This window comes from Hipposideros armiger, unplaced genomic scaffold (genome assembly GCF_001890085.2).
Source record: "Hipposideros armiger isolate ML-2016 unplaced genomic scaffold, ASM189008v1 scaffold_292, whole genome shotgun sequence".
In the NCBI taxonomy this organism is placed as follows: domain Eukaryota; kingdom Metazoa; phylum Chordata; class Mammalia; order Chiroptera; family Hipposideridae; genus Hipposideros; species Hipposideros armiger.
In genome coordinates this window covers 858,194-883,304 of record NW_017731642.1, presented here as the reverse complement: position 1 = coordinate 883,304, position 25,111 = coordinate 858,194, and the positions used below count along the sequence as shown (strand labels likewise).

The 25,111-nt window shown below is 36.8% G+C and overlaps 1 protein-coding gene across 1 annotated transcript in view; it reads left to right on the top strand.

Annotated features, from left to right (window-relative positions):
• SNX3 (sorting nexin 3) overlaps positions 1 to 24,855 on the top strand; it is a 38,315-nt gene extending 13,460 nt beyond the window's left edge. Inside the window, exons 2-4 of the mRNA XM_019659008.1 lie at positions 18,366 to 18,461; positions 22,338 to 22,462; positions 23,798 to 24,855. Coding sequence (XP_019514553.1) covers positions 18,366 to 18,461; positions 22,338 to 22,462; positions 23,798 to 23,903 — 327 coding nt within the window. The 3' untranslated portion in view covers positions 23,904 to 24,855. The remainder of the gene's footprint in view (positions 1 to 18,365; positions 18,462 to 22,337; positions 22,463 to 23,797) is intronic.
• The last annotated feature ends 256 nt before the right edge of the window (positions 24,856 to 25,111 follow it).

Below are 25,111 nucleotides of genomic sequence, written 5' to 3'. Positions count from 1 at the left end.
ATTGAATTGTTGCACCACTGTCTTTGGCAATTTTTGATGGCTTGTGGTTTGATTAGTGTTTGTCCTGCTGTCATCTGACTTTATTGAAAGAGCACAATTTCAAAGAGTACAGTATCATGTGGTTTCAGAGACATCTTGGCAGTTGTTTTTTGTTTGTTTGTTTTTTGATAACAGTATTGTTAGAAATGTTATATTCTATGACAGAATCTGCAGAGAAATGTTCTTTTAATTCATAGTTGCCATTATTTCTTACTATTAATTCCTTCACTTGCCCTGACATTACATTTTCTCTCGTTCTCTATCAGTCCCTGTGTAGAGAGCCCCTACTCCCACCCCACCAACAGAAGCCCTGACTTATCTCATTTTCTTCTTGAATTTTGACTAATAGGTTTAACATATTGTTCAAGTTTCCCTCTCAAGGAAGTTAGACTTCTCCCACTTGATCTGAGCATCTGGGGCTATCTGTTCCTACCCAGTGATGGTAAAAAAGAACTGGAGGCGGACTTGAGTGTTATTGGGTGAAGGAGGAGATTGTGGTAGAGGAGAAAAACTATTATTGACTAATTCTATAACATGGACGTCCATTCTTTTAGAACCTCCACTAACTTTTTGTTCTTTGGGAGCTAGTGTTTAATGTAGTCTAAGAACACTTAAATTGGATGTGAATTCATATTCCAGTTTTGCCTTACCTATTGAGTACCCTTAGAGAGTTAACCCCTGTGAACCTATTGTCCATTCTTGAAAATTCACTTTTAACCTATTTTTGTTTTTGAATCTTTATTGTGTCTCTTGTAGACAGAGTATAAGGGGATCTTGTTTTTTTTTCATCCAGTCTCACAATCTCTGCCTTTTGATTAGAGTGTTTAATCCCCTCATGTTTAATGAAATTATTGGTATGATGGGTTTATTTCTGCCATTTTGATACTTATTTTCTATGGCTCATATTTTTGTTTCTCTGTTCTTTCTTTTCTGCTCTTAGTGTTAAATATTTTCTAGTGTACCATTTTAATTCCTGAGACCTTTATACTTCTTTTTAGAAATTATTACTAATGTTTGATCTGGGAATTACAATTGGCCACATCTTTCACAGTGTACTTCATATTATTACTAATTTAATTCCTCAAAATACAGAAACTTTGCTCCAATATAGTAACTGCATTGTCTCCCCCCCTTTGTGCTATTACCATTATGTGTATTACACCTTTATATGTTATAAGGGCAACTATACAGTTTTATAATTGTTTTATGTAGTTGTCTTTTTAATCAACTAATAGAAGAACAGAGAAGAATGTATTTATAGTGTCTTATATATTTACCTAAGGAATTACCTTTACTGCTGTTCTTTATTTCTTCATATGGATCGCAGTTACCATCCGGTGTCATTTCTTTTCAGTGTGAAGGGCTTTCTTGTAGTATTTCTTTTAAGGCAAATCTGCTTACTATGAATTCTTCCACTCTTTGTTCATCTAAAAGTGTCTTATTTAATCTTTACTTTTGAAGGATAGTTTTGCTGGATGTATTAGTTTTCTATTTCCTATTGCTGCATTAAAAATTACCATAAATGTAGTGCCTGAAAATATTACCTCATCACTTCCTGTTAAGTCAGAAGTCTGGGCATGGCTTAACTGAGCCCTTTGTTCAGGTCTCACAAGGCCTGCAGTCAAGGGCTTGGCCAAGGTGGTAGTCTCATCTGAGGCTCCGATCTTTTCAGGTTCACATGGTTGTTGGTGGAATTCATTTTCTTGCATTTAAAACTTATAGTGGCCTTCCTCTTCAAGGCCAGTGGGAAAATCTCTTTGATTTTAGGGGAACTAAAGCCCTCTTTTAAGGGGATCACCTGATTTAAGTCCAGCCAAAAATTAATCTCTTTTGTGATAAAGTCAGCTGATTAGGGGCTTTAATTCTATCTGCAAAATCCCTTCACTGTTACCATATATTGTAACCAAATCATGTAAATGACTGCTGTCATATTCATAGGCCTCACAGATTTTCTGCTTGTCCTTAGCTTTCAGCAGTTTGACCATGTGTGTAGGTATGGATCTCTTTATGTTTCTCCTACTTGGAATTTATTAGCTGCTTAGATTGTAGATGAAAGATTTTAATCAAATTTGGGAAGCCTTCAGCCATTAACTTTTTTCTCTCATTGTGAGACTTCCATTACACAGGTGTTGGTGTGCTTGATGGCGTCTCACAGGTCTCTGAGGCTCTGTTCATTCCTTTTTCTTTCTGTTCTTCAGAATGGACATGTCCTGTTGGTCTGTCTGCAAGTTTGCTGATTCTTTTGTTTGTGAGCTCAAATCTGTTGAGCCCCTACAGCTAATTTTTTTATTTCCATTATTGTACTTTTCAACTCCAGAATTCCAATTTAGTTCATTATCACTTCTTGTTGAGCTTCTCTATTCACTGAATCATTGTCATGATACTTTCTTTGAATTCTTTAAGCATGGTTTCCTTTAGTTCTTTGAACATGCATATGATAGCTGCTGTGAAATCCTTATCTGCTAACTCCAATAACAACCTCCTCAGACATAGTTTCTATTGACTGTTTTGTTTTCCGTGTATGGGTTACACTTTCCTATTTCTTTGCATGTTTCATAATTTTTTGTTCAATTGAACATTTCAGATAATATATTTTAGAGACTCTTGAGTTAGATCACCTTTTGCCCCTCCTCCCCAGGGAAATGTTGCTATCTCTTCTTTTTAAGGACTTGTCTGTATTAAGGCTATAGTGGGCAGTTGCTAATATCTGATTTTTTATTTTCAATTCTTGTTTTATTTTGGTTAAGCCTGTCTTTCTAGTGGTCACCCTTTGATCAGCACAGCTTAGTGGTCAGCTAGTGAGTGACTGGTCAGAGGTTGTGCATAAACCCCTTGAACTGTAAGGCTTCTGCCCTTTACCAGTGGATTTGTATGCACGTTGGGGAATGAATTCAAACTATAGGCAGTTTACAAGTTTGTTCAAGCTTTTGCTTTGTGCCAAGTCTTCTCGTGTCCATAGCTATCCTGCATCTGTGAAAGACCTCACATTTAGCCAGGGATGTATAGATAACTAGGGTCCTCGGCAGGCTTTTCTGAGCTTGCATACAGCTTTGTGCAAGCACACAGCCTTTTAAACCACCAGGGATAGATGGCAGCACACCAAGGCTTATCACGGCTGTGCCAGTCTCAGGATATCCTGCTAAACTTCTGGCAAATCTGGTTTGTTTTTTGCCTTAGGCTGCAATAATAATGGCCTTCCCCAGTTGTTTGCCACCACAGTCTCCCTGTTGTTCTTAACAGTACCCCTGCATATGGCACTCTTCTGCGTTCCACTCTTAATCAGTGATCCCCCAATAGCAGCGATGATGCTAGTTGTCAGGGTTTGCCACACTCTGGTAAAACTGCCATCGGTGGAGCTGGTGGGTGATGGCTAAACCACCACAGACTTCCACTGTTCTTACCTGAAGTCCAGTAGTTTTTCTTGAATAAATGCTTTTCAGTTTGTTATATGTATTTGGCCAACTTTCAGAGTCCTGATATGGTTGTTTTGACATGTATGTGTGGTTTTATCACTGATATTTTTCTGGGAGAGGCATTGCCAAACCCCTTACCCCACCATTCCAGCATCTCAACCCTTACCTTTTTACATTTTACCTTTATTTTAGGTTGGTTCTGTATTTTGAAGAGAGGGGGGTCTTTCTCATGTTGTTACGCTTTTAATGTTTAAATGTTTTTAAAAATTCCTTAAGTGTTACTTAGCTCCTTGCACATAGTAGTTGTTGAAATATTTTAATTATTAAATGCTTAGTAGAGTTTTTCAGCTTTATTGACTTAATATCTGCTTTGGATCTGGTACTGTAACCATAGTGTGCCTTAAGAGCATGAACTCTGAACTTGAACATGGGTTCAATCTTCTCTCTCTCTCTCTCTCTCTCTCTCTCTCTCTCTGCCTATTAGTAGACATGTGACCCTGAGCAAGTTACCTAACTACTCTTTTTGAGTTTCTTCAGCCATAAAATAAAACTTCAGAGGATTAAATGTGATGTATGACATAGTATTTGCCCTACACTAAGTATCCAATAACTGATAATACGTGTGATGTAATACTAGTTGATATTTATTGAAGTGGCAGTATCTTCATTTTAAAGATGATGCAACTCAGAGTTAGCAAAAGCAAGTAATTTGACATAATAGAGTATTGTTAATGAGTTCCAGGAAAGGACTTGAACCCAGGTCTGCTTGACTAATTTATCTGTTCTCTGCTGCTTCTAAGAATCAGAAATGATTTCAAAAATTTGTGATTAGCTCCTATTATGCTAAACCTACATTCGTACAAAGGAAATACTGAATAAATGAATATACATGGACACACACATGCACACACATACTCACACACTCAGACACTTATGTATTGGCTGGCATTTTTCTCCCAACAGTGTGGCATGTCAGGAAGTTCCACCACTAAAAGTGATAAAGCAATTGTTTGAACCTTAAAGTGTCTCTAAGATACAAGCTTAATGACTCTAACTTTGAAAATGAGGGCTTTTAAACTCTTCATCTACAAAGTTGAACATCTAAACTTGAAAACTTTTGTTACATAATGGTGCAAGCAGCCATAAAAGTAAACTTGGAAAAATTTTCTATTAGCTTTTAAATCCTTTAAGTCTAAAAGGCTGTGCATATATGTCTTATCATCATAATGCACTCCCCAATTGTGTATTGTGTTACAGAAACTTCCCCATGGTATTCCAGTAGCCTTAGTTTGTCTCTCCTTACTTACCCTGACCTATCCTTGTCTGTGTAAAGCCTGCTAAGTGAGGGACCATGTCCATATACTTAGCCTTCATGGTAAAGTTGCAGTTAATGACTTTTATGCTGTGGACTTATTAGCATTCTAAGTCACATTAATGGCTTATAAGACTTTGTAATCAATATTTATAAATGTCATGACTTAAAATTTATCTTATTTACCATACTTCCAAGTCGGGTTTGGGGGCTAAAGGTGAAGGATCTGGAGTGATTTCCTTTTCTTACAAACTTCACAACTCAGAGAGGACAAGGAAGGGGAAGTATGAAGAGAAGGAGGTTAGACAAAGTACTCAGAAATGTACTTCAGTTATGAGAAAAAGAACCAGAATGCCCTGCTCTCTAGCCCCACCTCAGACACTGACTACAGTTAAATGTGTGCTGGCCAGAAATTTTTAAAAATCGTCCTGACCTAATTATGTGTTGAAACCTTTAATGACAGGTTGCAATTCCTCTTATGACCTGTGTTGTCAGCCATGGTTTATTATGAGGATTCTTAGAGAGTTACTTACTATTTCTAATAAAACAGATTTTATGTTAGTGATTTGAGTACTTGCAGGTTATTGGAACAATAATCACTCTTTGTTGGGGCCTTATGAAAGGAATAAAGTATTGTAATGGCCCTGCTGTCAATATGTAGTGTTTAATATTGTCTAGTTCTTATTATAGCTAATCGTGCTGACTAGAAAGGAAAGGAGTCTGTTAAAACAGGTATCACTCATGTCTTAGAGAATTAAGACTCATTAAACACCCTTATTCATGCTTTTTATAGTTTTCTAGGTAATATTTCATCGAAGAAACACTTCAGCTTCATTATTTTATTATATAGGTGACAAACTATTTCATACTATCTAAGAGGTTTGTCAAGTTATTGTAGAGAAAGCAACTCAATCTTAAATTACAACTTGTATTTTTAAACCTTGCCTTTGTTTAGAGTAGAAAAACTTCAGCTCAGCTCATTTTCTCAACTTTTTAAGTTATGGAGGAATACTTCCTCTGCTGAATAATCCAGAATCAATTAACTTGCGGATTTTCTGGGAACCTCAGCTACTCACAATATAGTCAAGAGCTAATAAGGAAAAAAATAAAATAAACAGCAAAAAGATAACATTTTAAAAAGTCTTTAAAAGTACCACATTTTTATATATGAAATACTATCCTCTCAATTTGCTGCTTGTTTAGAATGATTCTACCAAAGCCAAGTTACTGATTCAGTTATCTATTGCTGTGTAACAAACAACCCCAAAAGTTAGTGGCTTAAGATAGCAACAGTTAACATTCACTTTATTTCAATTAAGCAGTTTGGTCAGGTCTTAGAAGGAACAGCTTACCTCTCTTCTCCTTGATATCTGCTGGAGCAGTTTGACTGGACCTGGAGGATTCATGTCCAAGGTGACAGTTATATGGCTGGCTGCCATCTGGGAGCTTAGCTGGGGCTGTTGATCAGGTCCTGAGTTTTCCTCCATGTGGACAGCTAGACTTCTAACAGAATAATGGGGACTGGGTTCCAAGAGAGAATGTTTTTATGAACAAATATCCCAAGAGGACAAGTCCCAGTTCACAAATATTGGCTGATATATACCATTGATGAAAGGCAGTCACATTGCCAAGCCAATATGGGAAAGGTTACAGGAAGATAGTAGAGGATACAAAAAGAAAGATACTGAGAGCCATGGTGTATTGCAGGCCACCAAAGTGTAATAGCCTACTACAGTTATGTACGTCTTCAACCTACAGCAAAGTAGCTTCTCTGGAGGACATTTTGAAGCCTTAACATTCATAGCCTTTGTTCCAGTAATTCTACCTTTGGTGGTTTGCCCTATAGAAAGCATATAAATTCCTTGGCTCTCTATCAAGGTTTCATCTATCTCTCAGCATGTTTCCTAGAGTCACATAGCTGGTTGATGCAGGAGTTGGGATGAAAATCAGATTGTCTGGTTCCAGAGCTGTGTGCTTAACCATTGTACTGTATCACCCCTCATGTTGATGATGCTGTATGCAATCATCTTAATTGAATCAAGTGAGAAGCTAGTATATTTAATAAGAATAAAATTTGTATATATAAAAGTCTGAAAGGATATTATCAAAAGGCAGTCTCTACAAATGAACATTTACTATTCTGATTTTTTTTAATTGTAAGGCTACTTTTTATGAGCCTACCATGCATATGTATGTGTTTTGTGTCTATTTTATTTCTTCCCTGATTAGTACAAGTTTCTACCCTTTTATCTAAATAGTAAAGGTCTATGACGAATTATGGTTGTAGCTGCCCCCCCTCCCCCATTTCATGCTGTAAGTGTCTCTTGAGGAAGATGTTTGTTTTAGATCCCTGTAGTCCATATGTGCCTGATACTGTATGTATAGACGTTTAGAATACACTTACTGAATAGAGCTTCTTAACTAATATTCTTTTGTTTTTATTGGGTAACAGTGTGTTTTTCCGGGACCCATCAGCTCCAAGTCAAGTAGTTGTTTCAATCTAGTTGTGGAGGGCGCAGCTCAGTGGCCCATGTGGGGATCGAATCGGCAACCTTGGTGTTATGAGCACTGTGCTCTAACCAACTGAGCTAACCAGCGCCCCCTGAACTAATATTCTTTCACTGGTTTCCACATCATAGTTTTACTTATAATGACTTTGCATCCCATTTCCAGTTCATTATTCTCATAGTGTTAGTTCCAAGTCACTATCCTTAAGGAAGTAAGATATTATTGCCCATATCTGTCCCGGGTAAACTAGAATCATTGGGTGATCATACAGATTTCTGAGCCCCCCGGTTTCACATTTAGTAGGTCTAGGACAGTGGTTCTCACACCTTAGAATCACTTAAAAATAATAATTTTCAGATTCCACTCCAGACTAATTTGAATAAGATTCTTTAGGAGGTGTGATGGTGTGTGTGTGGGTGTTTAAAACTCTTGAGGCAATTCTTATGATTAGGCAAGTTTTGTACTTTTAAAATTGTTCAAAAAAGATCCTAGGCTATTAGGCAGTTTTCTTTCTGCAGAAGCCTATAGGATTATGTAAATATCCATGAACTACTATGAGCAAAGTTTTCTTTACAGTAGAATTATTGTACAAGTCTACTAAAGGTTGCTCATTGAAAACCTTGCACGAGCTCGCAAATGAACCTTGTTGCCAATTCACAAATGAGGAATATGGACAAAGTAGGAAAAATATATGGAATTACTTGTTTTATGCATTAAACCAGTCTAGATAATTTCTTCTCTACTGTTTTGGAAGTTACACCATAAAGGATACTTCTTTTAAAATAACGGGAAATTGTATCACTGGAAAGCCATGTCCTTGTGTTTTTTTAAAAAAAGAAAGAAACTAAACTAAATACCTTGGCTTAGTGACAATCTACATTTCAAAGGTTCACCAGACTAAAAGCTTATTCTTCACTTAAATGACTTCTCCCCAGACATATTTAAAGTTCATCTAGGTTATAAACCATATCTCCCGTTATTCATGCTGTTCCAGATTGGGTAAAACAAGTATCAAAAGTATTGAAGGGAGAGGTAATAGCTTAAGCACTTCTCAGCTTATCCTTTATCTCTAGATGTAGATATTTGGAGAAATGCAACCGTTTAATGAGAACTGTAGTGGGGCATCCATTTACATCTCTTAGGATTGGTTGAATAGAGTATGGTCTATTGAGTATACTTTTGATGTCGTTGCCAGTCTCTTTTTTCAAATGTACACGTGACACTATCTGAAGAAATACTAGAAACACCTAGTAAACATTTTTCTAATATCTATTGTTAAGCTATATTCAGGTGATCACATTTTGAGGCTTGGTTTTCTGCTTGGCTATCAGTGATAATCAGGTTACATATAGGGTATCTGTGAGCTGCTGACTTTAATAGGTCAGCCTGTGTAAGTGTGTAAGACCCAGCGTTTTGGAGACCAGTAATGTGGCAGTTTCCTCGGCTTAGACGTGAAGGGAGCACTTGTTTTAGAGCTCTGTACCATGGTTTCAAAAATCTGTTCTTTAGTATATGATGTCCATTTGGATGCCTGATGATTTTACCCCATGTGATTAGTATTATTTTGTGGGAAATGGCAGGTTTCTCTTTTATAGAAATAGCAACTTAAGAGTTTATCAGGCATACAGACATCTCTTATAACATTTCATCTCTTTGGAGCTTTGTTTCTGGTATATTAGAACAAATGAACAGCAACAAAATAATATTGAACAGTCTCTTCAGGTTTTTAATCTTGTTCTTTTCTAGTTTTCTGAGTGTCCCAGGTATCTTTTGTAATCAGTCAGCCACCTTTTCATGAGGTATGCAAAATAACAATCTCCTCTTGCAAATTTAAAGGCAAAATGCACAGACGGTGAGAATTACCCTGAATTTCTCCTAGGGCAAGTACAAATAGCCATTGCTCCCGTGTAGCCAAGTAGACTATAAATCCTCTTCTGATTCTGGTTACTAAATCAACAAATTGTGAACATAATATACTTATACATTTGCGTGTTCACACTATATTTGGCAGAGAGTAGGGCTTTCCTGCAATAAGCCAGTCCCTCTCCTAATGGTTAAAGTCAGGCCAATAACTTCACCTACAATAAAAAGGCAATTCTCAGGATGGCCAGTTAGCTCAGTTGGTTAGAGCTCAGGCTCATAACACCAAGGTTGCCGGTTCGATTCCCACATGGGCCAAGGAGCTGCGCCCTCCACAGCTAGATTGAAGACAACCACTTGACTGGGAGCTGATGGGTCCTGGAAAAATGCCCTCTACAACTAGATTGAAACAACTGCTTGACTTGGAGCTGATGGGTCCTGGAAAAGCACACTGTTCCCCAATAAAATTTAAAAAAAACAAACAAACAAACAAACAAAAACAATGCAATTCCCCAAGAAGAATTTTTCCTGGGCTTTATGACAGTTCTGTAAGTTTTAAATTTAGCTGGGTAAATTCCAAATGGCACTAAATTTTATTATGAAGGGCAAGTGCAAGAATAAGAAAAACTTACTATAAAGAGGAAAAAAAGGTTAACTTTACATTGGAGAAATCTGGCTGACCTAGGCTTAACCAAATGATCCAGTAATAGGACAAACTGACATGTACCTTCTGATGTGAGGCACTGAGAAGGCTTCACCATTTCTGCCATTCGAAACATTCCCGTCAAAATGCATGACATGAAACTCATCACAAGGAAACAGACAAACTCAGATGCATAATATATCTCAGATATCAGGCCTGCACTCTTTAAAATTGTCAATGTCTTGAATGGCTAAAAGGCAGGAGGTCTGTTCTAAATTGAAGGAGACTACAGAGATAGCAAGGGAAGTGCTTGATTCTTAATGGGATTCTGGTTTTTAAAAACTTGTAAAGGATACTATTGGGACAACTGGTAAAATTTGAATATGGACTGCATGTCAAATTTAAATGTCCTATATGTGGTTCTTGTTCATTTCTACAAGAGAACGTCCTTAGGAAATGCACACTAAAGTACTTAGTGGTAAAGGGTCATGATATCTGCTATTTACTCTCCAATGGTCCAGCAAAAATAACCGGAGAAGATTTACAAAGCAACGGTAACAAGAATAACAATTGGTTAAAGGTATAGGGAGAGTATTACAATACTAAAGCTTTTTGCTAAGTTTAAAAAATACACAAAATGGGTAATGCAAGAAAAACAACCTAGACTTACTGTGCAATTATTGTGTGCCAGGTAAGGTTCTAAGCATGTTTATATGTGTTACCTCATTTCATCACTACAACAACTATATGAGATAGGAATATAAGAACATGGCCTTCCAGCATTGCAAACCTTATTTATTTCAAGATAATTATCCTTTGTATGATTTTCCAAATAATAGAAAATCATTCACCTAGGTTAGTTTAACTTCTGGATCATCTGTTTTGCTGTAGTCTCCCACTGTTATTCTCAGTGCGTAGATAAGCAAGTTGACGAACAGAGAGATGAACGTGCTCAAGTCACACAGCTAAGTGGCGTTGCTGGGATTTGAACCTAGACAGACTGGGCTCCTAACCACTATCCTAATACAGAATATTAGAAAGTGTATACTTTTATACTGAATAAATCTCTGCGATTTGAAGATAAGAATGAGAAGGAGAGTAAGGTTACTGATTGTGATTTTCTTCTCCCATAGAAGGAATACTATGACTACGTGTCAAATGTTTTGTAAAACAATATATTAAAATTAATCTCAAATTTGATTAAAGTCTCCCATTTCTTTAATTGAAGCATTGAATGTTTTTCATTTATATTTTCTCTATTGTTTTTCTGTTCTCTCTTACATTTAATTCTACAATGGTCTTTATTATTTCCTTCTACTTGTTTTGTGTTCAACTTGTTCTTTTTCTAGTGTCCTACGGTGGAAGGTTAGGTTATTCATTTGAGATATTTCTCTTTTTTTAATGTGGATATTTACAGCTATAAATTTCCCTCTAACATTGCTTTAAAGCTCCTTGTTTGATCTTTTGAACCAGTCAGATGTGATATGGTAAGTTTTGAAACTTACGTATAAATCATCTGGGGAACTTTTTTTTAAAGGGACCGTTTCCATAAAAACTGATTTAGCTGATCTGAGGTAGGCCTCGGGACTGTTTTCCTTTTTTTAAGTCTACCCAGATGACTACCATTGGGCTGTACCCTTAATGTATTGGCGCGTTTTTCTATATTTGTGTTATACTTACACTTAAATTGTTGTAAGCTGCCCAGGTAATAATTCTGAAGCTTACCAGGTTGAAGAACCACCGATGCCTTTGATTTCAGTAGTAGGGGTAGGATATGGAGTAGAGATTTTGAACTGACTTTTTTTTGCTCTGACTTTTTAACATTGTGTCCCATATTTAGATGTTATTTTAAAAAGCCCCTTTTAGTGGCATATGTGAACATTCTTGTATTCTCAGCTCCTGCCTCCCTTGACAATCTTTTTTTATAATTTTCAAAGAAATTTTAAGTCGTGGTAACAACTTAAATAGTATTTGGTTTATAACGATTAACAAAGATGTGTTTTGAATGTAGAATAAAAGTTTTTATTGAATTTATGGATTCTAGGTAAACGTAAGTTTTTGAAGGGCAAATAACTAATTTTCTGCTTCTTAAATGTTAGTTTGGGCCGTAGCCCTGATATAGCTCTAAATTGTTAATATTGGATTTCTCATATAGATACATGAGAGTAGTTGATGTAAATGTTTAGCCTTGATTTACATTTAATTTCAGAATTCAGTACTTTGTTTCTCTCTAGATAAGTGTAAACATTTTAAATGATACCCAAAGTAAAACCTTTAAGGGATTTCTGCTATGATTTGCCTCCTTAGTCTGACTCTTGTCTATACTCTTCAAGTAGATACATCTTAGAACTAGATAAAACCAACGTTTTTTTGTTGTGGTTTTTTTTTTGAGATATCATTCACGTACAACATTATATTTCAGGTGTACAACATAATTATTGATAATTGTATACATTGTGAATGATCACCACAATAAGCTTCATTAACATCTCACCATGCACAGTAACAAAAAAATTATTTTTTTGTAATGAGCATAGAACCAAACTGTTCTTAAACACATAACTAATCCAATTCTGTGGCTTCTACTTCTGTGGTAACTTCTCTATTCTGTTTTTTTGTTTCAAAGATATTTTCCTGTTTAGAGATGTTTATTAATTCCTAATTCTTACAGGTAGAAACTGTACCCAGACAGGGCACAATTTAACCTTTTCAGTTTTATTTTCCAGTATGTCCTATGATTTGAATATACAAGAATTACTTCCTAAAAATGCTTGTTTCTTCTCTACATGTAGTTCACACTGTTTTCATCCATTCTCATCTGTCTTCCTATAGTATGGCTGACTCCATGTGTTAAAAGAATACAGGTCAAATTAATTATTTTGTGATTTTTAAAAAATTATATAGATGGTATCATACTATTAATATATATATATATATAATTCTGAAACTTCTTATACTTAATACATCTCCAATAGGCTTCCTGATCAGTCTGTGGCTGAGTCATATTTTATAAAAGCTGTATAAAATATCATTTTATGTTTGAACAGTTTTGTTAGGTTTTTAGTTTTTTTGTTTTGTTTGCTATTTCATAAACAATGCTACTGTAAACTGTGCACCAATATCTTTGTATGCATGCAAATATTTACAGGATTAATTCCTAGTGGTATTGTTGGCTGAAAAGATATGTGCATTTAAAAGAGTGATATTGGGGGGCCTGCCAAGTGCCGCATTGGTTAAGAGCTGGCTTGGGACGCCAGCTCTGAGCAGGAGGACCCTGGTTTGGATCCCACATGAGGGCCAGTGACGCTGCGCCATTTACAGCTAAGATGGTGAACAACAGCTAGATCTAGAGCTGGGCTTCCATGAGTCGCCCGCGTTGGCATAGGCTGCAGTGGAGCTGCAGTGGGCTGCTGTAAAGCTACCGTGAGCGGCTGGCAGCTGGCATGAGTTGCCAAGAGCCACCGTGAGTGGCTGTCCAGGGTCCAGCAACCAATCTGCCTCACCTGGGAAGAGCGCAATGATAATACCAAAATGGGCCAGTGAAGCAACGTCCTCCACAACTAGACTGAAGAGCAAAAGGACAGCAACTTGTCTGTTCCCCTTCCCCAATTCCCCAACGCTGTTCCCCTCCCCCAATTCTCCAATAAATCTTAAAAAACAAAAAAAAAGTGATATGGGGAATATAGTCAATAACATAACAACTATATATGGTGTCAGATGGGTAGTAGACCTATCGGGGTGATCTCTTTATAAGGTATGTCAGTGTCTAATCACTACGTTGTACATGTGAAACTAATACAGCATTTTTTGTCAAATGTAATTAAAAAATAAATTTTAAAAAAAGTGATGGGTGTCACCAAAATGCCCTCCTTAAAGTTTGTGCCAAGTTTTCACTACTACAATATTAGCAGGTTTTTTAGATGGCTGTACCCTCACTGTCATTGGATATTAAAGTTTAATACCTGCCTGTCTGATAAATGAAAATGGGATCTTACTCTTTTAACTTGCATTTTTGTGAGTGAAGTAGGATGTTTTTGGCCGTTAATTTTTCTGTGCTCTGCCTGTTTTGTCAGGTTATTCATCTTTATCTTTCATTGGTTTCCAAGTTCTTTACCTTTAATGAAATTATTCTTTTGTTTTATGTTGCAAATTATTTGTCTACAGCTTGTTCTTGGTCTTTCAACTTTGTTTTTAAGGTGTATGGTATTTTTAACCACATAAATTTAACTTTTTATATGCTTATCTTCTGACCTCCCCAATATATTGTAAGCTTCATAAGGATCAGGACAGCACCTTTTTCATAATTATGTTCCCCATCCTATCTAGCACTATGACGCCCTATTATAGATGCTACCAAACTAATCATTGAATCCTCCCAAAACTAGGGGGAAATTACTGTCTTTTCTCCCTTGAAAAACCCAAAATAGAACATTTTATAAGGGTTAAGTAAGTTGAAAGTGACCAATCTTAAGAGTTTGTAATCAAAAGTGATAGTTCAGTGGCTTAAACAAAAAACTTCAGCAGTTTTCATTTGTATTTTGATCAAATTGAATTGAAAGTCCTTGTGGTGATCAGCAAGACATTAACAGGCAAACTTACCACTCCAAATGTAATGAGCAAATAATATTAAGAATTACTTGTCATGACTTTATCAAAACTCGATAGCAGTCCTCCTCATATAAAGAGAAATCATAGCCAGCTGAGAAAACTAAACAAAAGAATTTTCTTTAACTATGATCCTTTTTTTAATGTATAATCTATCGAACTATTAGCTAATCATAGAAAGGATTGGATTTTTTCCCTCCCACTCCCCTTCTATTAAAGCGAATCAGATATAATCATGATTGTGTCAAAAGTTCAAAAGGGAAAATGGAAGGTAAAATGAGCCGAATTGGCACTCTTCCCTCAACATTGTACCTGTAAGCTTGATATGTTGTTTCAGAGATTAACTTTATAGACTTCCGTACCCAGAAGTATGAAAATTCTTAGGGAACTCTTTTCACAAGCTTGATCTTAACATATTGAATAAAGAGAGCAGCTAATCCTCTTTGTAAAGTAATTTGAGAGGAGGGAATTCAAAATGTAAAATCTCACCTGCAGAAAACACTCAATTCTGTAAAGGCCTTTCTATCTTTAGACACTTACAAAGACTTAATATTTTAATGCGGAAGGGTGAACTTGGTTAAAAAGCCAGTGGATGAAATTAGAGAGAAATAATCCAGTGCTTTCTTTCTGGGAATTATCATCCTACTCTCCAGGGGACCTAATTTTATTCCCTGTGGGGAATGAGAATACCTCTCTCTGTACAGCAAGCCAGCATCTCTAAATATAAGCTTGACTTTTAGTATAATAAGAGTCTTGTTAGGTGCAATTTGCTCTTAGTCATTAATACAATGAACAAATGTTGTGGTTACCTGGGAAAGAAAATTCAAGTGCTTTTAAACCTCTTGTGAGATTTGGTTTCATGCTCGAAACCTATACAGTGTTATGCCCAATAGCATCTGTGGAAGATTCCAAGCTATAAGGTATACAACATAGAGAAGTTAATACACTTTGGAAAAAATTTAGACGGCTGAAAAATGGGTTTAAGGTCCTGAATAAAAAGCTTTTCTTCAGCTGAAGGACAACTGCCAGTGGCATTAAGTTTAACAAATGATTGGAATTTTCTTGTGAGTGAATTTTAGGTAATGATGATGTCCCTGTATACAAAGTCGGAAGCCAGCCTTTCCTTCTAGCAGCACTTAACTTTTTTCCTTTCTTCTGTGAAACAGTGTGCAGTTCTACAAGTGCAAAGACTGAATTAAGGACAAAATATAATCTGAGAGAATTTATACAGTTGACACTTGAACAACACGGGGATTGGGTGGAGTGCCGACCCCCCACACAGTTGAAAATCCACATGTAACTTTGATTCCCCCAAAACTTTACTGGTAGCTTACTGTTGACTGAAAGCCTTGCCAAAAACATAAAGCCTGATAACACATATTTTGTATGTTTTATGTATTATATACTGTATTCTTAACAATAAAGTAAGAATAAGAAAATGATAAGGAAGAGAAAAGACATTTATAGTACTGTACTATATCAATACTGTAAGTGTATGTTGTCTATTTACAGATGAATGGTCTGTCAGTACCTATCTCAATATTGTCTTACATGATACAAAACACTGTAGATATTGTACATAGTACTCACACTAGACATCAAAAATGAAAAGAGGGCTGGCCAAGTGGCTCAGTTGGTTAAGAGTTAGCTTAAGAGCGCAAGCTCTGAGCAATAGGGCTGCCGGTTCGACTCCCACATGGGCCAATGACACTGCGTCCGAGCTGAGCTGCCACTGAGCTGCCTGCTTAGCTGGTGAGAGCACGTGCTCCTAACAACAAGACTGCCCGTTCAATGATGGGCTACGCCCGCTCGCAACTAAGACTGAACTTAGCACCTTGAGCTGAGCTGCCACCTGGATGGCCCAGTGGATGGAGTGTGCGCTCTTAACAACAAGGCTGCTGGTTCAACTCCCGCATGGGATGGTGGCTACGCCCACTCACAACTAAGAGAGGAACACAGCACCTGGAGCCTAGAAGCCATGAGCTGCCCATAGGCAGCCAGATGGCAACAGGTGCCCTCCACAACTAAGATTGAAGAACAACAACTTGGGTGGTCCCCCTCCCCAATTCCCCAATTCCCCAATTAAAAAAAAAAAAGATACTGTGAAAAAGAAATATATATTTATTTATAGGTATGAATCATGCATTGATAACGAAGAAGCAGCAAATGATTGCTTTATGGTAGCCTAGTAATTGAAACAACAGGAGGTGGCTACAAAATTATTACACTAGTATAGTATGTACTTGTTAATTTTTTGCAGTTATAATTTAATCTTCTTTTACATTTCTCTAGACACTCAATGCACCATGTGTGGTCCGTAAGTGTGTAAATTTTGATAGGTTTTAATTTTTTATAATAGATTCATGCATATTTTAGGGTAGTAAATGATAAAATAGACTAGTATCTACATACATTTTATGCATTCATGACATACATAACTTCTTAAAGTTTTTTGATATTTCAAGGCTACATGGTTCTTCAGTGAGTATTTTTCAAATGGTTGCAAGTCTCAAAATTTTTCAGTATATTTATTGAAAAACATCTGCGTGTAAGTAGACCTGTGCAGTTCATACCTGTGCTGTTTAAAGGTTAACTGCAGTATTAAATAGCATTTTCAGTATGGTATGGCATTAATTGTTAAGTAATTTCTGTCCCCTACAAACTTTGTGATATTATGTGCATTTTAAAATCTATTCTGGGTCTGGCCAAGTGGCTCAGTTGATTAAGAACTCACTTGGGAGCACCAGCTCTGAGCAGCAGGGCCGCGGTTCAGATCCCACATTAAGGGCCAGTGACACTGCGCCCTCTACAGCTAAGATGGTGAACAACAGCTTGACCTGGAGCTGGGCTGCAGTGGGGCAGCAGTGGGCTGCCATGAGCTACATGAGCGGCTGGCAGCCGGCGAGAGCTGCTGTGAGCCCCAGTGAGCGGCCGACCAATGACCGGTGACGGATTGCCTTACCCGGGAAGAGCACAATGATCATACCAGCATGGGCCAGTGAAGCGACGTCCTCCACAACTAGAATGAAGAACAAAACAGCAATTTGCCTACCTGTCTGTTCCCCTTCCTCAATTCCCCAACGCTGTTCCCCTCCCCCAATTCCTCAATAAAATCTTTTTAAAAATAAATAAAAATAAAATCTATTCTTAATAAAATTGTGATGGTATACACTTCTGCTAATTGTCCTTAATCATAATCCAGTTTTAATTGGATTTAGAAGTATATTTTTCTTTAGGGATCAGTAAAAGATAATAGAAATATTTCCTGTTACTTTAACTTCAGAAATGAACAGAAATTATCTTTGCAATCTTGTAAAGAATGGTCTCTGAAAGTTTTCTTCCATTCCTATGTAACCTCAAAGCACTGGGTATTATGTTTTCCATCCTTAAACTTGCCCTCAGCCTATAAAGCTCTGGATCTATGAACCTGATGTAAAGGAATTGACTCCTAATTTCCTACTAGTGGTAAGAGTGATTTTCTGGCATTTTTTAAGAAGGCCATTAAAAATAATCCTTTATTTCTTCCATTATACAACATGTAATCTAGTCATAATAACAAAATATTTTATATTTTATTTCAAAGTAATTCAGGTCTTTCCCCTATGAGCATTATATAGTAAGGTGTTATCTAAACTGGATAGCAAGTAGATCTATCTTTAGCTTCACCCCTTTCAGTTGACACTTCTGCAGCTCACTGAAATAGAAAAAAAGACCTTTATTTATATAACTAACCTCAGGCAGAATGACATCCAAAAGTATATGTGCAAACGTGTGTTTGGAAGTTGTACTCTAGTGTAAATAACATACTATTTTAACAGCTAAGTTTTATTTTGTTGGAGGTAAAATGTCACCTCAATAACTTTATGGCTTTATTATCTTAAGGTAACCAGGCTTGCTGTATTATTAATTTGACAAACAGATCCCCACCCTTTTTTTGAATTCCATGTAATATGTTTCAATTTAGGAATGACTTTTTTTATTTCAGACAAATCTGCCTATTTTCAAGCTGAAGGAATCTACTGTTAGAAGAAGATACAGTGACTTTGAATGGCTACGAAGTGAATTAGAAAGAGAGAGCAAGGTAAGAATTATTTGTAATGCGACTTTAAAGCAAAACATTCCAAATCTCAGTATTGAAGACTTTTCAGGAAAGTTATGTTATTTTGTGGCAGATAGAGGACATCTTTGTAAGTTTTCCTCAGAACTGTCTTCCTTCTCTTGGCTACATTTTAATGGCTTAATTGCGGCCTTTGCTGATTCACACTTGGATAACACTCCTTAGAACTTTCTTGCTATTCCTTCCTTCCTTTTCCTCATTTTCCTATTCCACCTTTCCCCTCCACACCCCTGCCAAGTTTCTCTTCCCAGTACATCTCAGATGTCAGTATATTTCCAGTGGTTTTTACTGACTCAATAAATACATCTTGTCATCACCATATATGTACATATAACAAAAGTTTCTAAACCAGTACTTAGCTTACTTTGTGTGTTACGTGCTGATATTCTTCAGATCAGCTTTTTTTTTTTTTTTAAAGATTTTATTGGGGAAGGGGTACAGCTAAGTTGTTGTCCTTCAATCTTAGCTGTGGAGGGCGCAGTTAGCTCAGCTCCAAGTCCAGTCACCATCCGACTGCCTATTGGCAGCTCGCGGCAGCTCAGCTCAAGGTGCTGTGTTCAATCTTAGTTGCAGGTGGGCATAGCCCACCATCCCATGCGGGAGTCGAACCAGCAGTCTTATTGTTAGGAGTACGTGCTTTCACCAGCTGAGCCATCCTGCCACCTTTTGGCAGCTCAGCGGCAGCTCAGCTCGGGCGCAGCTTGCTGCCCCATGTGGGAATTGAACCGGCGACCCTGTTGCTCAGAGCTCGCACTCTTAACCAACTGAGCCACCCGGCCAGCCCCAGATTAGCTTTTTAAATGATGGCCATGATCTACTAATGGGTTGCTACCTGCAATTTGAAAACACTGTTACATACCTTAGTAGGAATTGTCTTCTCTTAGAAGAAAATTTGGCGGTTTTGGCTGCAAAATAAATTAGAGCATGGTTTCACACTAATATCCCTTATTTCAGCCCTGTGTCAGAATAACATCAAAGGGCATGGTATGCTCAGAACGACGAAAAGTTACTTTGTGACTAGAGTGTATAGTAGGAAAGAAGTGGATATGGTAGGAGCCCTGAAGTGGGTTAAGACTTGCTTATGTTTATCTCTGAAAAATAATAAGCTAGAAATGGAAGGAGAACTTCCTTAACCAGGTAAATGTGGCTGGATACAAGAACAACATACACAAATTACAGCATTCCATCAAAAATGTAAGGGGAAAATAATTTTACTTACAAAATACTTACGAATAAAATGAGAAATATAAGACCCATATAAAGAAAAGTTTAAAACTTCACTGAAAGACAAAAGAAGATCTTAAATAGAATTACTACATTCCTGTTTTGGAATGTTCACTTTTGAAGATTCATTCTATAAACATGTGAGAGCTTATTCTATGTATTCTGGGAGTTACAGATAGAGCTGTGAACAAATTAACATCCCCATTTTTATGGTGCTACATCCTGCTGGGTAAGTTGGGATTGTGAAGGGAAGGCAGAAAAATAGATACATAGTATGTCAGATGATAATGTGCTCTTAAAAAACAAAAAACAAACTAAGAGTGCCAGGAGAGCTACTCTCATATTGATGGTCAAGCTTGGAAGGCCTCACTTAGAGGTGGCAGTTTAACAGTAGATCTAAGGAAATAAGGCAGTATCTCCTCTAACTTATTTATAAATTCATAAAATTCTAATAGCGATATTAGTGGAGGTCTTTATAAACTTGAAGATTTATATGTGAGCTTTGGAATCAGAAAGCTCAAGAATAGTCAGAAATTATTTTCAACATATATTGAGTACCTGCAGACATCAGAATATACCTTAAGGCTGTAGTATAATAATTAAAACAATGTGGTCTTGCTTTAGGGATGAGTAGATAGATTTGTGAAATGTTATAGAATTTAGAAGCTGACCCATGTGTTTATTGGAAATTTAGTTCATAATAAAAATAACATTGTCGAGGGCGGCTTGGTGGCTCAGTTGGTTAGAGCACGTGCTCTGAGCAACAGGTTTGCCGGTTTGATTCCCACATGGGCCAGTGAGCTGCGCTCTCTGCAACTAGATTGAAGACAATGACTTGAGCTGAGCTGCTGGTGGGTGGACAGATGGCTCAGTTGGTTAGAGCGCGTGTTCTTAACAAGGTTGCCAGTTTGACTCCCGCATGGGATGGTGGGCTGCGCTCCCACAACTAGATTGAAAACGGTGACTAGACTTGAAGATGAGCTGCGCCCTCCACAACTGAGATTGAAGGACGACACTTGACTTGGAGCTGATGGGTCCTGGAAAAAACACGTTGTTCCCTAATAAAGTTGAAAAAAACAAAACAAAACAAAAAAACATTGTTGATCAGTGGGGGAAGGAATTCAAATTCAGTAAATTGAGTTGAAACATTTGGCTATCTATTTGGGAATAAAGATTTATAACTCATTGTATATATATTATATATGTTTAGAAGACCTACGAGGTGTGATCAAACAATACGGTGAATGTTTAAATAAAAATTTATTACAGTAAAACACACATTGCCATTAATCTCCCTAAAAATATTCCCCCTCACTTCGAACACACTTATCCCATCATTCTTGCCACTTTAGCGATGTGTGACTTGGAGCCTTTCCGTTGTGACCACAAAATAGCGAGTGCTGCTGCCAAGTGCCATCCAACGGAAAGGCAGGGATCTTCAATATGGGAAGGAATGTGTCAAACCTTAGTAACAGTGTGTGACAAGTTTCAACTTGTTCCGTGCAGTCAGTAGAATGTGAGCTATGATTGAGAGAAGGTGAGTTTTAAAGTGTGCCATAAATCATCCTCTATCATGACAATGATCCGTGTCACACATCGCTTCTGATATATGGCAATTTCTGTCAAAAACATAACAGTGTATCCTCATCCACCTTATTTACCGGATCTGGCACAGTGCAACTTCTGGCTCTTCCCCAAAGTCAAAATGATTCAGGACATTGAGGCAGTTGTGACAGCGCAACTAAAGATGCAAAAGAGGACTTCCACTGCTTCAGAAAGTGGCAAGAATGATGGGATGTGTGTTCGAAGTGAGGGGGAGTGTTTTTAGGGGGATTAATGTCAATGTGTGTTTTACTGTAATGATTTTTTTTTTAATTTAAACATTCACCATATTTTTCAATCACACCTCGTAAGTTGACCCTAGAGGATAGTTAGGCTTTGAAGGAGAAAATTTGGGATGTTTATGTAGTGTGGGAAGGAAGAAATGACAGGTCTTCAGGGAAAGATAGAATAGTGGATTCAGGAGAAAGTGAACGTGTCTCTTAGCCTAGGAAAAAGAAGAGTGGCGACAAGTGTTGATTATTTTGTCATCACCTCAGACACAAGTAGGAAGGATTATATGCAGATGGTATGAGGTGGAAGAAATTGACCACAGAATTTTTATCTGCCCATGTCAGAACTAGTTAATACTTTATTTCTTTATTGAATTGGGAGTTGATTTTGATCTCTGTAGTTTCTGTTGTAATAAAGCATTGTCTTCTCCAGGTGGCATCAAAACTGAGGGGCACAGTAGCCTTTATTTCAATATTGCTTGAATGTTCTCTTTGTATACTTGTACTTTGCTAATAAGTCCAGGAAAAATTATGATTAAGCTATGGGCCCTGCCGTTGAGGAGCTTTGTTCTGATGGGCTGTTCTGCATTTGGTTATCTTGCCTCCAAAATAATGAATATTTTTTCAGTGTTTTTTTTACTGATTCCCTTTTATATTTACACAAGCTTGATTGAAGTGGTTTAGCTCTCATGGTGAGGATATACTTTGTCTTCATGTTGTGTTCTATAAATATTCACAACCCAGTCACCATGTTCAAGAATTTTCTTTGCTTCTGTTGTTTTAGGTTGTAGTTCCCCCACTCCCTGGGAAAGCGTTTTTGCGTCAGCTTCCTTTTAGAGGAGATGATGGAATATTTGATGACAATTTTATTGAAGAAAGGAAGCAAGGCCTGGAGCAGTTTATAAACAAGTAAGTGCTTTCTGTTTCTCGGGGTATCCTCAGACGATTAACTTTCTGTGAATTTAGATATTAAGCTGAACTGTAATATTGCTTCTTCTTTTGGTCATTGCCAAACTTTTTATATCATTTAAACAAAATAAAAATATATAACAAGTTGAATATCATGTGATAAATATTAACACACTTGAGTGATTGAAGTGTTGACCTAAGTTTTGTATTTGTTATTCTTGGTTAATTTATGTAAATTACATTTAAAATTACAGCATTTAAAAAATACCGTTTTACTTATGATTCTTTCTGATTTAAGGTATGTTCTAATATGAACATCAGACTTACAATACACTTGAAATCATTTTGTTTGATTGCAGATGGAGGTATTATCAGCTTGTCATGTAAAGGTGCACATCTAAATTTTTCATGGCAAGATATTCTTTTGGAAATATAAGAAGACTTAGAGTTGTCTTTTACTTTAGAAACTCTTAAGCTCGAAGCAGAAGTTTGAGCTTTAAATTTTATTCTCACTTGAAATATAGCCATTTTTTAAAAGCTGAATAGGGAGAGCTATGCCAGGAAAGAGTTCGCTATAATTGTGGATTGGTCTTAAGTTTGACCAATTAAAGTCAAATCCTAGAGAATATGGTTGTGTGAGCTATTTATTAGAAGCACTTTAATTTTTATCTAGTGGTTTAAAGATCTGTGAGTGGTGAGTAAACAGGAGAGTTATACAAAGCCTTTATCTTTTAGTTATCTACTATAGCACATAACCTTCATTGTTTTTTATGAAATACTTTCCTTTTGGAAAAGGCAATGCTAGATTACATGTTTTTAAATTGAGATAGAAACCAGTCTGATGTTGTGTTTAGTCTGATGGAAACCTTTAAAAGCAAGCAACCCCCCTTCACTCCCCCCCCAAAAAAAAAACAAAAAACCTGTACACCTGGGCCTGTTTCTTAGCATTTTGGATTTTTATTGAATTAAAGTGTATTTCTAACTCTAATCCTATATCTTTTCCTTCTTTAAAATGGATTCTTAGAATCAGGACATATTTCACTTTTAATATTAAAGTTAATTTAGGTGTCTTATGAATATACCTACTAATTTGTAAAGAAGCTAATTGGTTACATATGCCAGAAGCAGTACAAAGCAAGTGATTAAATGTTTTCTAAATTACCCTTGTGAACCAAAGGAAAGAAACTTTACCATAAGTTGATAAGAGTGTAGCTTTATGGGCTGTCCAGAATAACGCTTGTTATTACTAAATTGTACTTCCTAACATTAAAAATACCCCATGTACCTCCACCCTTTTCTAAAGTATTGGACTAAATTTGTATGTTTTAATCCTAGGGTCGCTGGTCATCCTCTGGCACAGAATGAACGTTGTCTTCACATGTTTTTACAGGATGAAATAATAGATAAAAGTTATACTCCATCTAAAATAAGACATGCCTGAAATGTGGCGAAAGGGGATAAAAAAACTTTCCGTGACTATTACTGATTTCACCAGTGAAGACGTTCTAACTAACTTTTAGCATGCTGCACAGAAACTGGTATAACATGCCTTCAGTATACTAACACTCGTATGCTCTGTTTTGTTTTGTTTTGGCAGTTGACAAGAAGTTAATTTGCTTTAGTGAAAATCCCTCATTCCAGCCTTTCTGTATAATTGCTCTTCCTTGCTGTTTTAATGTCGTACACACGATAGCCTCCCAAACCTGTTACCAGTATAATCTGCAGTTTTCGAACTAAAGTTACTGACTTGGTCTTATCTGCACAGTTTTTGTGTCATGTTTGCTTCTTGAATCTGATTAACTAGACTATTTCTCTTCTCCCCTTTTTAATATGTGCTGTCACTTGACCTAATTTATGTGTGGGAGCACTACACCATTGGTTTCCAGCACCCGACATGTAAGATACATACTTGCGTGCAGAGAGTATCTCCCTTCAGGCTTGCAATACCTTCACATGGAAGATCAACGAGGGAAATCTTTATATTCTGTATAAAAACAAAATCAAATTTATATACTAAAATCATTTGTCTAAAAATTTAAGTTGTTTTCAAATAAAAATAAAAATGCATTTCTGATATGCACTGATTGTGTTGCCTTCAGCTTTTCTTTTCTCCCTTTATGGCTTTCCTACTTAACTCACTTGTTAAGAGGGATTATTTACTAATTATATACTTCTCATTCCTGTAACTCCATTCCTCTTTAAACAGTGGTGATATCAAATATGCCACCACCCTTTCAATGGGGTATTTTCTTTTAAACAACAAAAAAGTGATGTACTAAAAAAAAGCATTCCTGAAGGCTTACTGAGTCGTTATGAAGCACTTTGTGTATTTGAAAAATGTTTATAATCTCAAGTCATTCTTTTTAAAGGCCTTTTAAGATAAGTCAATACCATGCCTCCTATTTTTTAGAAGATTTTTTTTTTTTTTGGTATTTCATCTGAATGACTTGCTTAAATAAACTTAGCAAGGGTGTAATAACCCTTTTCTCAGCGGATTCACCCTTTCTCTCTGATTTGGCTTGGGGTGCTGGCACACTCGATTCCCTTTAACCAAGGGCGAGGGTCACAGTGCTGTAGCCTGACTTGTGTACATAATAAGAAGCCAGAAAACACAGGACTCCGTGCTCCCTGCCCTGTGTTGTGGCCAGA